General features: G+C 45.5%; 1 protein-coding gene across 1 annotated transcript in view; it reads right to left on the minus strand.

Annotated features, from left to right (window-relative positions):
* Nucleotides 1–18,450, minus strand: part of LOC131293184 (uncharacterized) — a 113,909-nt gene that overhangs the window by 25,329 nt on the left and 70,130 nt on the right. The window contains exons 5-6 of the mRNA XM_058321264.1: nt 18,002–18,124; nt 14,186–14,335 (exon numbers count right to left, since the gene is read on the minus strand). Of these exons, the coding sequence (XP_058177247.1) occupies nt 14,186–14,335; nt 18,002–18,124 (273 nt within the window). The remainder of the gene's footprint in view (nt 1–14,185; nt 14,336–18,001; nt 18,125–18,450) is intronic.

An 18,450-nucleotide genomic window follows, 5' to 3' on the forward strand; every position in this document is an offset into this window, starting at 1 on the left:
GCAGCTCCCATCGCATACAAAACATGACATTAGGCCGGCCGGGTGATAAATCCGTTGGTACAAGGTTGTTGTCGAGCCACCCTGACAACCGACAACACTTCGCGACGCGAGGCACGCGTAGGAAAGAACTATGCCACCTACTGTCGCACCTGACAAGGTTGCAAAGGAACTTTCCGGCAGGGCGCGCACCTTGGAATGGGGAGGGTACTGAAAGGGGAGGCGTTAGGGTGAGCACGTTAACCCAGGTTCTTCAGGCTGGGAATTCGATGGGTTCATAGCGAAACACCGTAAGACTGTCCAAACCATGATGTAACTATTTACGAGACGAATGAGTTACATTAAAACCTGTTACTTAGAAGCACACCGAAAAGAATTCTATGACTGTCTGCCAAGAAAGGCACAAATCAACCGAAAAACCATTAACTCCCTACCTTGTACACTTTTAAGGGAAAACGACCGCCATGAAAAAGGAGTGGAAAAACACAGTGGATGCACAATGTATTAGCATTCGGCAAAGCAGTTGTCTAATAGAGCGTGAAATACCAACGTACGCTTCTCCACCGATTGAGCCTACGATCCCGTCCCTACCCCCCTAGTATGTGGGTGTGTTTGTCCACGGTTGTCGGATTCGATGCCAATGAGCTACGATCCGAGTTCGAGCTTCCGTGGGGAATAATTAATTTATCGAGGTCGATTGCGGTCAGACCGCGTAATTTTACGTTCAAATGCACCGGTGTTTGATTTGGGGCGGTTTTGAAGGCGCGTGTGTGTGTGTGCATACTGTTGCATACTATTGTGTATGCAGGATGCAAATGAGGTACATATTTGACTTGAGTTTTCCGTCATATCGCTCGGCTGTATCGTAATCGCACCCGAAGGTTTATCTAACGGAACGTGTTGTAGAGATTGTTAACCAAGCGGAACACAATTTAATTGTTGGAAGGCAAATAAAACTTTGATCTGGATGGACTAATGTGGTATAAATATGATTAAATATTCAAAAATAACAAAAGAAAAACAAACAACAACAAATCAAATTAAATTCGAAAGGTACTTCGAAAGCATTCGAAAAGAAATATTTAAACACAAAGCCCCTTTCGGAAATGTTTTCATCACTTGAATGCCGAGCAACGCAATTTGCCACAAACATGTCCAACATTCCCCTTGAGGTCTCACTCAATCAAGACTGCGAAGTTCAAACTTTAACGACCACAGTGAGTGCCCACTTTGCAGCAATCACAATCGGGCACACAATTACCCGAATGGCCGTCCGCGAAAAAAGGAACCGTTTTGCGGAGCTTAATGATGACTCCAAGGAGACAACATAATTCCCACACGTAAAACCGGCCGACTGCCGTTCGATCGATGGTTTCTCTCGACAGTGCGCTTTTTTACGTCGCTTTTCTGCGTCGAGATGTTTATAAGGCAGGTTCGATAAAATAACACACACAAAAAAGTCCCATTTCCCGTTTCAGCAGCTGAATCGCTGGAGCGCTACCCTTGGCCGTCCGAATCGTTTTTGATAATGACCAACGTTCTTGAAATGGTAATGAGGACGTTTAATCTCGCCGGTGCAGACACACACACAATTGTTGGGGGCCATTTAAAGATGGAGACACGCTCGTACCTTTCATCTTGCTCTTCGCGGCCTTCAGCGAGCTCCAGAGATGCGACGACGGTGGTTTCTGCACCAGATACTCCTGCTCCTTCCGGTAGAGGTCAAAGTCGCTACCGTAGAGCGTTGGCACGCCGCCACCGGGTGGTCCTCTTGGGCCTCCTCCGCCTCCACCACCACCACCAACGTTTGATTTGAGCTTGTTCAGGCGGTTCTGCTGCTCGCAGAAGCGACTGCTGCGCTTGAGCTCCTCCTCGAGCAGGGCGTCCTGGAGCCGCGTCCGGCCGAGCCCGTGCCCGTTGCTCACGACGATCTCGTTGTGTCCAACGAGATCCGTGCGGGAGGACGCCAGTGCCGCGAGCTGCAGCTTCTTCTTGCCGCCGGCCCCGAGCCGACCCATCGTGTCGCCGACTGCCAGCATGCGCTCCAGGTAGAGGGCTTCCTTCGCGGTGCACATCTTCGCTTACGCTGTGTAAGGCACTGGCACACGACGCAAACGGTGGTGGACCATCCGGGGCATACTCATGCCAAAATCGGGTGGGCACTTATGTTTAATTAACTTTGCGTTTGCTCGACGCTTTGTTTTTTCTTAAACGTATTCAATCGTAATCTTGAACGCACTCAAAATACTCTTAATAAATCGTTTTCCACTTAGGCTGAATCACTGTGAGGAGTTTTCTAGGCACAAACAAATCTTCACAAATAAAGCTATGAAATGAATTTACAAAAGTAAAACAATTTGAACAGAAACTAACCAAAAGTGAGATTGTAGATAGACAAACAGATCAACATATTATAACAAATGACGAGAGCACTGCACTTCGATACCAAAAGCGATGAAAGTGGACAAGTAGAGTGTACAAAAGACGAACACCATTTAATTCGGTACACCTTTCACCGGTTTTTCTTGGTTTTACAACACGTACACTTGAGGTGCAACAGAACTTTACTACATTCGATTCATCACTCGCCAAAAAAAAAACTAAAACAAAAACAAAAACGAAAAACTCGAACGAATCAAAAACAGGTTGCTGTCCTGAAATAAAAACTCGAAAAAAAAACACCCCCTAACCTGCACCAACCCTGTCCACAAGAGCGCGCAACCGACCGCGAACCGTGCGTGAGCCAAATTCACCAACCATTCGGTTCGACGAAACGAATGTAACTAAGTGTCTGTGCTTCCACTACCAATGGCACCTGCCGTCGATGGTTTTCCCTAACACCGGCGTGCCCGTCCAACCCATCCAGCCTGTTTTCCCCGCACAACAAACCCACGCGAAGTTAATTTTTCTACGTTATTTTCTTCTCCACGAACGAATTTGAAAAAAAACCAGAAGGAAAAATCAACTCGAGTTTTTCCTTCACAGCCACGTTGTTTTGCCTCCATGCGTAAAATTTCGATACTGCACACCTCGCCCGTCACCGCAGAAAGCGTCCAAGATCGAACCCGGCTTGCGTGGCACTCAGGGGGTGGCCGCACGCAGCTCTAGGAGATACGTACACCGCGACTCGCAGCAACACCGATGCTCCACGGCGCGTCGATAGCAACTGACTTCTTGCGCCCGGAGGCGAACGCAGACGACCGTGCGTGCGCGTGCTCCATGTTGGAGCAGGCGTTTTTGGCTGCGGAGATGGAGCGAAGTTGCGCGAGAGAAATCGCGGGTCCGCTGTGTGTGGAGATCAAGCGCGATCATCTCTCCCCGAACGAATGTCTTCAAAACATTTGGCAACTGGTGAGAATAATTCACGAATAAATTTATTCGTACGAAAGAGTTGCAGGACAATTTTTCCATTACAGCCGATTTGCGACCAACCGTCAATTTAAATTTAAATATTAATTTAAAACCAAAATCTTGCATTTTGTAAATTTGCCCCCCTCTTCAAGCCTGAATGTATCAAAACTCGTCATGATTGCAAACACATTACCCATCTCGATTATTTCTTTAAAATTATCGCTAAATTTTCATCACTATTAGAGCAGAAAAGATTATTCACCGATGACCCGACGCGCTTTCGACGCAATTATTATCACAATGACCCATCGACTATTATTGGCTAGAGCCTTTCGGCCGAAAGTGAGCCAGCAAAAAGAAAAAAGGAGTTAATTTCCCTTGCTTTCCCAAAAAAACATCTTCGAATCAATACGCCCCAAGCGGAAGAGATGTCACTTATCTTGCTTAAACATCCATATTTGCCCTAGTCTAATACCGGCGATTAAATCGATGCCCGCGAAATGACGCCCGCTTCGGTTTGGGATGTTGCCGGAAAGCAGTAATTTGTGCGGAGGGGTGAGCCGAGCGAAAAAGAAAAATAAACCCACCAGTGCTTGATCAAATCGAGCCGGGGTCCGCGATCATGATGATGATGATGATGAAGTTCCAATGCACGTTTCTCCACATTTGATTTCACAAAATCCCTCCCATACGGCACGCGCACCAATAGTCTTCGAAGGCGAGGTGGCCTCTTGATGGCACTAATTTGGATTCGTTTTTTTTTTGCAACGAGAAGTTCGCATTAGACCCAGTTTTTTAATGTTTTACCCACGTGTGAACGAGTAGTTCACCAGCGTATCGGCGATGGGCATTGAATGAAATTTTCGGCAAAAACCAAACATAATTCGATTGCGAACGTAGTCCATAATTTCGATATTAATCTTTCTTGCTCGGATCAATCAAACAACCGCCCTCCCGCGGTGATGGTAACCAAATGGGAAAACATTTATCTCCGAGGGCATCCATTCCGGCCGTGCGTCCTTCGGGGCGGGATGCGATAGATGTAAATAAAAAACGGTTGTAAGTAAAAGCTTACCGTAGTACCGTAGTATTGAAAGAAAAACCGCCCCGAAACTACCATTTTCACCATCCACCGCCCGGGGGTGAAGATGGAAACCGAATCGGTTTGTTGCAAACGAAAACGAAATGGAAAAGCTCTAGGGTCCGGTGTGGTTGATGAGTTTCCAGTGGAAACGACGCATGCACGGTATGTGCGCGCACGATGATTTAGCTAAACTGCTCCCGTTTTTGCTTTGATTTTTTTGTTTTGTTTTTAGTCATCCGATGGGGAAAGTTGGGAAAAGCGTTTGTCTTTGCACGAAAGTAAAATCAACAGTCGAGTGCAGAAAAAGAACACGAATGCAATAATAAAACTATTTCTCGCGTTGTTCAAAACATAAAGCAAGCAGTAAAATTAGTTTAAAAACGTTTTAAATATGAATAAGAATATTCAGTTAATCAGATCATTAACAATCGTGTTTCATTTAAAACACTTGTATTAGCATAGCATTTCTAAAACCCACCTTTGAAACGAGAGAAATATTACCCCAGATGGAAAATAAATATAATCATAAACATTCAAATAGAACCTCAATACTAAAGTTGCAAATACATAAAAGAAAATACGCAAAAACAAAAAAACCCTTATTTTAATCTTGATGAGCAAAACCAAAACAATTGAGCGTCAAATGACGAGCTATAATAGTATTACGAGAAAAGAATGAAATTAATTTCAATCAATGAATGCCTGCCTGCGTCATAAATAGAATTTTTATCCTTCATTATGGCTAGTTGGCATTAATTGAAACTAAAATTTTGAGATAAATTGTACGATGTTCTGTATTTTTAGAATCAAAATAAAATCTATTCGTATCAAAATGTTAATACGTGGACAAATAACGTTGAGCAATATTGATGTATACTTTTACTTCCCTGTATATTAAAGTAGCAATGTTTGGCGAAGTTAGAGAACAAATATTCTTCATACTGAATTTCCTGGTGTACCCTGCATAATGAATTATGAAGTAAAAGTACACTGTTGATTATAAATGCAAGGGAAAATTTCTCGATGTTCCACATTCCATGGGACAGAAAAAGAAGAAAACACCCGGACCGGTTTTTTCCCATCGAAGTAAATAAACTTACAACAGAGCAAGCAAGCCTAGACAGCTGGACCACCCTCGCTCACTCGACCACGTGTGCGCATGAAAAGTGTACTAAAAGTGACCACCAACCCCGCCAATAAACACCGTCGGGTTGGTTGCAAAATGTTTGTGCCGCAAGGAAAACCCCGGGACTGCCAACGTGCTGCACTAAACTCGTGGGGCGAAAAACCGGCCCGTGCGCGGGTAGGTTCGCTTGCACAAAGTCAGGTGTGGAAATTCGCATCCACCAGCCAAAACCCCTCATGCCAAAGATGTCGAAAATAAAGCGATCGTGCAAGAGAGAGAGAGAGGGAGAGAGCGACGGCCTGGGAGTCATGCCATTAGACCTAAGGGTTTCGCCGCCAGCATCGAGCATTTCGCAGACGGGTGAAGAGCGATGGGTGTGAAGATTTTCATCCAAATATTTACATTTTATCGCTGCGCATGATGCGCCGGCTCTTTTGTGTTTCATGTTGGTCGGACACATTTTGCACCATTCCGTTCACTTTGCGTAACAATTCGGGGGTCCCATAAAGCATAAATTATGATCCACCATCGAGTGGTTATCTGTGAATTTGGCACCAACAAAAAAAATCATCATTTCCTTTTTTGGAAGTAGAATTCAAGTGCCAAGTTTTTCTCCCCCAAAGTTATGCATCGCTATTGTTTGCGTTCGCACTGGCTGGCTGGAAAATAAATATATTCAACCACCAACAGCTAGACAACTCATCAATCACAAAAATGGATAGACAACCCACCGGACAGCCGTATAATATAAACACGAACAAATTCGAAGCACTCTGCAAAATCGCCGACCATCGGGGTAAATGAACGTTACCAGCGCTTCCAGAGACAGCTTCATTTACAATGATCAGCCAAAACGGCGGCCGCCAAAGGAAAGTAAAACCAAGCCCAAAACGAGAGCGAGCGAAGGAAAATAAAAGTCCGCAATTCCACTTGCCAGGCGGGCGGTCTCCAAACGGTGCTCGGAGTCAAAAGGTTTTCCGTTTTCGACCGGCTTTCCTTCTTCCTCCAATGAAATGCTTCTGGGCAATCGTGCTAGCCCACCGGGCACTCCCTTTCCCCCTCCCCCCCAGCAAGGGTTGCATTCGCATTCGCGAGTGTCGTGTTTGGTTAATAGAAACATTAACTTGAGATGAGAAATTTCCACCCGCTTTGCTTCCATATTTTTTGCCGGTCGGAAAACAAATGGAGTGACTTTGCTTTGCCGTCGTCTGGCTGGGGTTTTTGATTGACTGCCGCCCGTCGGTGGGCAGAAAGGAAATGCACCAGAAGGTGAAGCAGTGGGAGGAAGTATTTCCGATTCCGCAGACCACATTTTTGATTTGTGGTTTCCGTGCCGAGGAAGGAAGCGCCTAACCAAAACATAACGAAATCTTCTTTACGATGCGATTCGTGCACATAAAAATAGCATCAGTGCATTCTGGGATAAATTTTCATTGCATGTGCATTGAAAGTTTTCTCTTCAATTGCACGAGTTTTATCTCTGTTTAAACTGTTGAATCGAGTCGAATAGAAGGAGCCAAATCGCGAATCAATTATCATTCGGTGAAAAGATATTTGTAAAACACGATGCCCAAAAAAAAACAACGCCTGTCTAGAGCTTGTTCCGACCAAAATGGGCAAATCACTTCACTTCCCGCGGGCCATACTTGCAAAACCCGCCGGCCAGCACTGATTACGGGTGAAAGCGACCCACGAAAAGCGACCACGAACGTTCGTTAGTGCGCCGAGATGCGATCACGCAAAGAAGCATCCTCTCCAGTTTCAAGTTGGCTTCAAAAGCTCGACCGTTTCCTTCTTTCCGGCACTGGCGTGCGATTTTTTGGCTTCACTAGGCGCTCCACCACCGATGCTATTAATTTAATCGTTCGATTAATTAAAACTACGTAACTACGTTTGTTCACCCTCTTAGAGTGTTTTTTTTTGTCTTGTGTATGGATTCCCTCTGTTGCTGTTGCTCTCCTCTTGTAATCAATGATGCGAAGGCATGCTCGAGCCCGTGTCTAAAGTCAACTTTCCGCGAAGACGAAGCGGGCGCTTTCTTCCGTTCCGAAGGGGCTGGGAAAAACTTCCGCAAGAAACAACACTACAAGGAAAAAAAATAGTAGCTTAACCATTTACTGCAATCAAGCGTAACATCGGACGGCAGTCGGTGGATGGTGGTCGTGTATTTAGCGGCGAGAAAAAGAGGCCACCGGGATGGAAAGAAGAAACCAACAAATCGCGTCTCATAGTTTGCAATTTAACTCGCACTCCTCACCTTGGACTGAATAACTAAAACGGTTTACTCCGTTACCAATTAGATAACGGCCATGTTCGGGCGTCCTGTGTCACCGAAATCGGTTCGAAGCTCCGAGTGTCACTAGGAAGGAAACGAGTTACGTAAAAACCGTCCGTGGTCATTCGGAAGCGAATCGCTGATCGATCAGGTTGGATCTCTAGAGGGAGACCGGTTTTTCCAACCCCACGTGAACGACGCACTGTCGACGAAATTAATGTCCATCGATCCGTTCCGTTTTTCCAGCCTAACGATCCGGCGAGAAAGTGCGCCACGCACGCGTCACTTCGTTCTTTTTTTTCTACATGCGTATGAACATGGATGGATCGATCGATCAGTGCGTGGTTCAAGATCATGATCACGATCACGATCGTCGGAGTGCGTAACAACGCGCGCGCTCGGTCGTTCGGAGTGGAATCTGTTTAATCGCACCATTTTAATGGATTAACAACCCATCGACACCGCGCTGGAACGGGATTTATGAGAAAAAGGGGGCGGAAGACAAATTAAAAGCAGGAGGTGGAAATAGAAAAACAACCGCACGTCAATTGTGTTTATGTTGCCGCGGCAATGCACAACATTGGAATGTCGATATAGCCGGTTGTTACACGTAGTGACCACCGCACAGTGGCTCAAACACTGGTCGGTTGATTTGAAATGTCATGAAATCAATTCTTGAAGTCTTAATTGTATATGTAAAGTCTATATTAGGGTCAGAAATAACTAGAATAGCGTTAATTTGAATGGAAATCATTTTCATATTTCATGAGTTTTTCTTTTCATTCCTTTCCTTTTCCGATCTCTCTTATAAAAATATATAAAGAGCTCTTTTTATACACATTCTTATTATTATTTATATTACTCATGCCACGTTCTGAGGCTATTATGAATGCAAACCCATTTCGTACATAACGGGCATTCTTAGCATAGTGGTTGATAGTTTTTACTAAAGAGATTATGACTTTTTGAGATATGTATCCAACATTTTTATAAAGATGCATTTTTCCTTCTAAACTGAACATTACATCACAATAATCATTATGATAGTTTTTGCTAAAGAGTTTATGACTTTTGAATATATGCATCCAACAATTTTATAAATATGCTTTTTTCTGAACATACACAACAATTACAAACGATAACTAAGTGAACAAATTCAAACGACCGTAAGTTTCTCAGGTTGAACCACTGTGCAACGAGGGCAAACTCCTCTATCTTGTCTGCTACTTCAATCGACGATCGATCGGTGAGCAATTAAATGAAGCACTTCGTCAAGTGGCGATGGAACAAAACAAGCACTCGACTTCAGCTGGTCAGTTTTGTTGGTTTCACTTAATCTACGTTTAATTGAGTGATCATTCCACCGCTTTTTTTCCTGCGGTTATGTAATGGTAACGCTTCCTCTTACTGTATTCCATTTATTTATAGCACTTAATGACGAGTAAAGCGGAAAATAAAATTGATTTAAATATAGTTTCGATTGGTTAGAAACATACCTCTACTTTTAAGTCTAATTTCCACCTTGGGAATGCTTTCTTTGCTACTGTAAATCGATTGCTCGCCTCGACCGTTATGCGCCCGAAAGGCAAACTAAAAGCCACAACTCCGAGCGGCCCATGCTGTCAATTTCGCGGTTCACATTTGGGGCTAACGTAGATTTTCCCATCGATCGAGTTGCCATTCGCTGCACCAATTCCGGTGCTTTGCCTTATCTACTACGCACGGAAACCGATTACGCCGCTACGCTTTTCCATCAATCCCCAACCTTGGGCCCGCGTCATGTGAAGAGCGCTTACCATACGCTCTCGGGTAGCGAATTTTCCCGGTGGGAAATTCTCTTCCTGACTAACCCCCTTTTTTCTCCTTCTCCACCTCATCCTCCTCCTCCATTGGGCATGTGATTTGTAATGCGGAAAGCATTTTCCGGGCAGGAGGAGAGTAAAAAAAAATCTAGGCCGAACATCGACGGCAAATGCGGTCGATAGAGTTTGGTGCTGCGGAGCACCTGTCTGTGTCGGTGTTTGTGACCCATTTCCCTACCTTTTTCGCCATGTTTCTTCTCTTCTCCCATCGCCTCAGCCGAAGCCACCTCTTCTCACCGGGTGTACGGTGGTTTGACGGACGAAGCCTTCTTCTCTGCCCGGTTCCAAACAAATCCCAGCGCTTTGTGCGCCCATGATCTCGATTACTTCATTAAGACGAGGCAGTAGCGATAATGGTAATTATACAGAATTACACACAGGATGGTTGCTGTTTAATTACAGCGCAGCACTTCCCTACTACCTGCCCCGGTAATTCAGTGGCGAAAAGCTAAACGAAGACAAACTGGCCCCTTTTTTGCTCTCCTTGCCCCAAACGCAGTACGCACTCCATGGTTGGACGCATTTTTTCCAGTGCGTGACGCACTTCTGTAAAATCGCGCACCGGGGTGGGGAGAAGTTTCACCTCCTTCCCAGTGTGCGGATTCTTCAGCCACATTTTCAACATTTCCCGGCACAAAATGCGATGGCATGCAAGTAATACTTCCCAGGAAGATTGTTTCCCCTTCCAACCCAACTCGAACATCTGCTAGCATTAAAAAAAGAAAACGGCGATATGCGATGACGGGCAACATTTTCCAAATTCCCGCCCAAGAGTGCTTGAATGCGATCAATTAGGGCTAGCACCACTTTTCCCGACCGTGACAGCGACAGTTTTTGGAGAGTGCACACGCCCTTTCCGGGGTCAGCGTCAGCACGGGACAGGTCAGGGATTGCTGACCTAGCGTGCAACGTTGGTTTTTATTTTCCAGGTGAAAATCTGTCAGCAAAGCAGCGTTGGAAAACGGAAAGTTAATTGAGAGTAACTAACCCTCTCTTTCACCTTTTCGTGGGGTTCGTTTTTGCACTTTGCTAAACGATGGTTTGCGTGTGGTGGTGATAAGTGCACGGTTGCTTGCTATCATGCGATGGAAATCTGTTTAAAATCATGTTCACCTCACTTGGTGATAAAATGTTAAATGAGAAATTTATGTAAGAGTTAAGCAAACCAATATCTCAAAAATTTGAAACAACGAAGCACATTTTAAAATGTACGATATTGATGGTTAACTACCCGATAAGTACAAAATAATTACGTCTCTCATACAATGGAAATTTCAACAACAATCTTCTTAAGCACACCCATAAAACACTCTGTAATGCTTATGATAATGGTCGCTCGAGTCGCAATTGTTGTCTGCCAAAAAAAGAAATGAAAGGCCAAACGGGCCAGCGCTCGTCAGCAAGCGGGCTTTCCCAGCATCACATCAGCAGTTTTCCGACATCTACAAAGCCGCACGTCGTGATTTCCCACGCACCTTTTTCTTCCGGAAGGCACCTACCGAGGCTTGTCGTAACGCCCGAGATAATCCGGCCCAAAGTGCCCATTTGAGTGTCGTCTTCATAACATTCGTCTGACTGACCCCAAAAAGGAACCGGTGGTCCCAGGGAGCTCATTTCACGGAAAATCTGGTAGCTCAAATTTGCAGCCGTTGATGGGTGGTAAAATTCCTACCATGTTTTTTTGGAGGTAAAAACTTTCCCCTTTCATCCGTTCGGCAAAGGTGCCGAATGGTTTCCTCTCATTCTTGCCCGTTCTTTAGAGCCACCACGAGAAAAATGGCACGAAAGAATCCGCAACCCACGCAAATGCCGTACCGGCCGCAGACAATCGGATCACTTTAGTGCACATACAATTTGCATAAATCAGCCACGCGACCGAGAGACATACGGGCGCCCTTCAAAAAAAAAAAAACGGCAACCCGTATGCTTACGTCGCTGGTGCAAACGAATGTGCACACATTTGCATTTACTTCCGCTCGACGGAAGGACGGTTCATGGAGGAAGGGCCCAGGGAATACACCTTGACACTCGGCCCCGGATTGTGTGCATCGCGAAACCTTCCCTTGTGCGCACCATTAGTCGCGCCAAAAAGGGTGGAAAACGTAAATAAGAAACGTTGAAGTGAAAGGAACGGGGGGTGGCTAGAAAACGCAAACTACGACGAGTTGGGATTCGCTTCCGGCCTGCTAGAATTAGGCAAATAAAGAGGCCGCAAAAGGTAACCAACCCTTAACGGGAAGGGTTTCATCGAAAAACGATGGGAAACGAGCTGCAAAAGCAAACGAATACTAATCATCGAATACTGAGAAGTAGTTGTGCGATTTTCTGCCGCTTTAATTTCGTTTTTAAAGGTTTCAGTTAAACTCACTTTCTGCCATTAATTGGTAATGAGTCTACCATTTTGCACGGGGTCTCAAGCTTTTCCCCAACAACGTAGACACACACACCCATCATGGCTTTTAAAACAACCACGTTCGCCAGCGGGGCAGTAAAGGCCGCAACAACCGGACGGCATAAGCATAACGCGACGTGGAAGCATAAGCGTTCCGAGCATGTGCGTTCAATTATTTAATTAGACATAACACTCCCCGGCGCATTCCAGCACGGCGGCATCGACGGCCATGTCGGTGGGTGGTAAATGGTGTGAATGAGTTTCGAGTTGTTTTTTTTTCTTGTTTTGCCGAATGATCCCAGTGCGGGGCAGGTTTGTTTGCCGGTTGACTGAACCTGGACACCCATACTGGTATAGAGACGGTTATAAGCGCTTGGTCGAAAAAGAAAACCACAACTCACCAAAACACACATTCAACGAATAAGTACACAATTACTTTCAGTGAAGAAAATCCGCGAAATCGCTGCATGATTTACAAAAACAAATGCAGTTTGAACGCACGTCCGACTTTGCTCGTCACGTTCTGCGAAGAAGTGTTTTATTCTGACACGTATTTGTAACTGACTAATGTTTAAATAACCAAGAGAAAAGTTCATGTTTTTTTTAATTAATTTATTTATAAACCAAATAATTGTTTTATTTAACTGTAACTATCATTCACCTCGGATTCAAGAAGGTAAAACTCGTATTATTGTGATTTAAAAAACTATCGAAAAGGACACAAACATTAAAATCCCATCCAAACCAGACACAATAATCGGCATCGAATACATTCCGTACCGACAAAAGAAATCATATCAGTATTCCATGTGACCGTAAAAAATACGAATGGAAAAATTTAATTCAATAAATGTTGGTTTGACTCCGGAAAAGTGCATCGCAGTGGAAGCTTTCAACCAAATTCGTGTGAAGAATGATACAAAACAAAACCCCCAAAAACCGACCAGCTCTTTCTCTCCCAATCCAAATCTTATCATTGTTTTCCACGCCAACCGTGAAATTGGCGAGAAGCCAGAGGAATTGTAAGCGAGCGGTTTTCGTTTGAGGCGTGTGATCGCGGAGGAGATTCGCCCGGGTCATGCCATTTCTTCGTTTCTCCCGTTCATTTCGCTAGCCTTTCGTTGGCAAACTTTCACAATCACTCATCCGAACCGGCAGTGCACCAGTTCGGTGGGGTTGGAAAGCCAACGACAAAAAAGACACCCTCCGGTGCGGGGTTGGGGTCAATCGAAGGGTGATTGTGTGCCTAAGGTCCATAAAGCAAAGGGGATGCAGCAAAACAAGCAGCTTTTCCGACGCCTCGGCAGACGAGGTGTTTTTTTCTCTCTTTATGGTAAAGTTATGAGACAATGATGAACGTTTTGGAAAAGGAAAACACACCGCTCTAATCAGGGGGTTGGGCTGTTTTCTCCGGATTTCATTTTCTATTTTACAACTAGCAATGATAAACCGATTTCGAGCAACGTTACGCAACGTGCACTATTATGGGATCTATTTGATGTTGTTTTATATTTGGCTCTTTCATAGATTCATCGCACTGGACGACTGGAGTCAATCGATCCGAACGATTATCTGTTGCATGTTACCGCCTCCTATTACGCTGTAATCAAACTAATGATACAAGAAGCAACAACGGCGTCACGCATAGGATGGCACCGGTAAGCAAAGGTGGTCGATTTCCATCCAACGTGCGTTTGGGGTTTGACTAAAAAGGGGATCAATTCGATCAACCGATAACGCCTCATCCGCTTTTACAAATGTTAGGCGGAATGATTGATGATTTATCTGACTATAACGGATTGTCGACCGAAGAAAAGGCGGATGTTCTTCTATATTGCTTTCCAAAGAGGCAGACACTTTCTTTTTCCCCACTGCACTTTGCGATACGGAGACAAAAATAAATGGAATTTCCAGAATCATCTTCTGGAGCATCCATTTACTTCGAGATTCTGCACATTACTAACGTTAATCAGATTCCCAATTTAATCCACGAACAATTTATTACCGAAAGCTAAAGTAGATTTTGAAAGTTCAGCAAGAAATTGGTTTAAATAAGAATCCACCAGGTTCTCGATCGAAAACGAACAGGTACACTTACCTTTGAGTGGTGTCTTGACGGGCAGCGCTCCGGTTGCCGTGCCATTGCGCTTCAGCAGTAAATTCCGCTTCGTCGGCGGCGATGCCTTCAACTGTTCCGGAACGAGCGGGGTGGATGGAACACTCGTCAAGTTGGGAGATATACGTTTCTCTGTGAACGGAAAGACCAGCGAGACGGTGAGCATTAGAGCGGAAATGCACATCCTGGTCCTAGTTACCAACTTACATTGCAATGATGCTCTTGATTGTTTTTTGAAAGTGCATCAGACTGCATTCCGCAAAGAAGATAAAGTTTCTATCGTGTATAAGCGCTTTAACGTATCATCCTTATGATACGCCGAAAAGTATGCAATTGTACGTACACCATGTTACGGCGTTACTATAGTTTCGAGCAGTTGCGCCGTAAGGTATGCAACGGGATACACACGGAATGCGATACGAGCGTTATTTTCGAAAAAGGAGTATTTTAACGAATCTGGGATTTTTCCGCAAAACCAATGGAAATGAATGAAAATTATTATTTAGTGCAAAACCTATCGACTTTCTTAAACAAGACACTAGACCCAGTGTATCTTCCAGTATACTTATACATATCAAAAATAATATTGACTCCAAGCTGGTAGGCTACAGTTTTCGAAAGCCACCCTCTCTCATTCGGATTTTTCCATCCATGTTCCTTGCAGCTCGGTGTTCAGGACCGGAAAACCATAACCATAGAACCGTGGAAAATGTGTATTGTCAATTTCACCATCCACGGTCATGCCGTATTGACCAGCAAGCAACCCGTAGCATCGACGAGACCTAAATCAAATCTAGGCTAAGATCAAATCTCGTTTTCATCTCCATCGTCCATCGGACGGCAATCACCATACACCCAATTACATCGTCATCCGGATCTTCGAAGGCGGACGACGAACGACGGCGGCGGCTGCGGCGGCTGATGGCGCACCGGCGGCATGGTTTACATTCCCGTACAAGGAAAGCGCAGTTACCTGCCAGTTTATCGACAATGAGTCTTCTCCGGTGTCGTAAGCGAACCCCTCGCAGGATGCTCTTGAACGAAGAATCATGATGATGACGATGGCGATGATGTTCCTGTGAGCCAAACCAACCAGCTGCCTTCTTGATATCGGAGACTCGGAAACCTGTGTGCAGACTCCAACCGTACTCCACCCGTTCTCCCAAGCAAACCTCATGCAAACAAGTAATGGGCAGAAAATCGTTCACCGATTCAGCGTCGTTCCTCGGGCACACTTTCCCGTCCTTTTCCGTGTCGCACATCGGTTGCACAAATCGGATCGATGGTCGGAACCAATTTCCGTCCGGCTTTGAAACCGTCACAGACTGGAGACCAGCACCGATACCGGAGGATTTTTCGTATCTTTCGTAGTTGTGGAGACGAAAAAAGAACACTCCCAACAAGTTGATGCCAGGTGGGTCGACATAGCGCTCTACTCCAGAAACAAACTTGGAGATGGAAAATCAAATCATGAATAAATTACATGCTCTCCTCCATGACCATCGCCATCTTTCACTTCGCTCCAAGTTGTGCACATGTGTGTGTGTGGGTGTGTGTGTGGGTGTGTGTGAAGTTGTCCAGTTCGTTGATGAAATTCAAGCACCCTCATCCGACGGTAACCAGGTTGAGACTCGGGATGATCACCACGATCCGTGGATCGACTCACGAAGTCAAGCTGTCTTCTAGCCGGTTGTAGTAGACATGCATGGCAAAACAACAACAAACAACCTCTTCCTCTATTACCTGCACCTTTTCCTAGTGGCCTTCTCCCGGAGTTCTTCCAGGTACCACAGGCTCGCGATTTCATTCACGGTTCCACTGCATCGAACACGTTGGTGGGAAATGTGTGTTCGCTCCCCATTTCCCCCCGCTCGCTCTGCGGAGCAATATGGTTCACCTCGAGTGCCGTTCCAAGGTATCACGTAGCACGCTCAAACGCGGCTGTCTGTCGGTGGAACTTTAGTAGAAATCCCAACCTGGATCACACCAAAGTGATCAGTGACGCAAATAGCGACCTCACAACGACGGGTTATCACTTGCAAGAGCCCGTTATTGACACGCTTGAGTTCTGATCTTAAAATAGAAATTGGAATCGTACTATAGTTTGGAATCAACCATTTTGAGGTACACAATTCTTTACGACGTTGTAGTCTATTAATTCAAACTCGTGAAAAGTTTTTGCAAGTAAATCTACATTGAAGCTCTTAATTACGCTCTAAAAACTCTTCCCACTTCGGGAGATTCTAATGGCGGGACAATGTTTTTCGCTAAGTGCACTTAAACACAGCTTGGAAAGGTTGTGCATTTGCAAATTGACGTACGCTACACAACAGATCTCTGCCGTCGTGCCGCAAGCGGACACACCAGTCGAACGTGTCAAACAAAACATGGCCCGGGGGAAAATGGTTATGCAAGATGTTGCGACTTCCTCTCGCACGACGTGCAACGAAAATCCGATGCATTCTTGAGTTTTTCCTCTCGGTGAAGTTTACTTGTTTCTCTTCTCCTTCGTTGGGCAGAGGTTTCATTGTGTGGAGACATCAGCAAAACACGGTCATTCCGCTTGCACATCGTTTTCACCAATTCCTCCGGCGGGGTGTACACCTTCGACCATATCGCAATCACTACCGCACGCCATTTTTCCATTGCGATGCTCAGTGTCCGGCGAAGTGGTGCATTCTCCCTATTCATCATACCGGCTATATGGGGGGGGGGGAATGGCACTTCCACCACCATCGTCATGGAAGCGTGACGAGCAACTAGGGTTCCCATTTGGCCTACGACACTGGCCAATACGTTATGACAAGTAGGATCAATTGAAGAATGTACAATATCTCCGGTGTGCTCGCTGCTGCCGTATTACGATTCTGGAAGAACGAACCGAATCGAAACTGGCCGCCGGAGCGGGTGGTTGAGCGTTGTGGAGCGTGAAATATACCGAGCTGACGACCGACTGACCGAGCACATGCTTACGCCGGAGGGACGGTGGTGTGCAGATTTGCCGCGGGCGACGAAAGGGGTCAACATTATTCCGCTTTTGTCGTACCATGAATGGCCTGCGGGAAGCATGGGAATAACCGGAAAGCATAAAGCAATTCGCCCGCTCCATGTTTAACTCCTTCTCCCCTCGTGTGAGTCCCACAAACATCGTCCAGTTTCTTGCCACAATATCCAGCTGGATCCTGCTGGCCTGACGACGATGACAACGACGATGGCGACGGGTGGTATTATTATTGTGGAATATTCCCCATTCCCCCTTCAAACTCCCATGCCAAACTCGGGTGGAGATGGAGAGATTTTCCCGGCTGCAAAAACTGGTTAGCCTTCATCGCTGTAGGTCGTCGTGCAGGCGTCCACCAGCATGTCAGAACTTGCCTCTATTGGTCCCCTTAAGCCACCGAAGGTCCACGGGGATGCAAATTTGCCTCATAACCAGTTTGGATCCACCATTCCGTTAGCCACCATCAACGTGTTTCTTCTTATCGGAACCTCATCATGCGATATTGAATGGATGAGCGTAATTTATGAAAAGAAATGCAGAAAAAAAAGGAATCAGACTGCACCGGGCAGGGAGATGGGTTTAAGAAATGGGTTTATGAACACATCGCCATCTACGACGAAAAGTTGAGATGCATCTATCCACCGGGGAAGCTGCTGCTGGAAGTGCTGGGTAGCGTCACTAATGGAACAAACTGGACGCATCTCTTCATCTAGGTGACTTGCGCTTGAGAAACCAGAACCGGAAAAGCATACAAACAAGCCGTGTGCGTGCCCGGTACAAAACAGGCAGATACTTACGCAAAGCGGCGGCCGCCCGTGCTGCGCTGCTTCGTGCCGGTTGTGCGCCATTCGTCTTCGAGGGCGGTCCCAGGTCGCTGGATGAAGAATTAATTGTGCGCACATCTCGCTTTTTGGCTGGTCCTGGAGGTACAAAAAAGGAAGGGGAAAAGAAAACGATAAACATAAACAACGGAGTACAAAGTTTTCTGCATAGTGCTGAAATATATCATCCCACAGTTCCCTATCCATCATTCAGGTTGAGTCCAGAACTTAGCTTCCCCAAGGTAATCCACGTAATGTGTATAGCTTCTTAAGGCTTTAGCTAGCAAGCAAGTAAATTCATATAATCTTTTCTTGTGATAAACGGCCAACGGACCAAACGGGCCGGAAACCCCTACAAAGGATTCCCAAACACAGGAACATACCAGTCCGCTGCAAGATTACCCGGGTATTAGCATAATCGTGTT

The sequence above is a fragment of the Anopheles ziemanni genome, chromosome 2 (genome assembly GCF_943734765.1).
Source record: "Anopheles ziemanni chromosome 2, idAnoZiCoDA_A2_x.2, whole genome shotgun sequence".
Lineage (NCBI taxonomy): Eukaryota > Metazoa > Arthropoda > Insecta > Diptera > Culicidae > Anopheles > Anopheles ziemanni.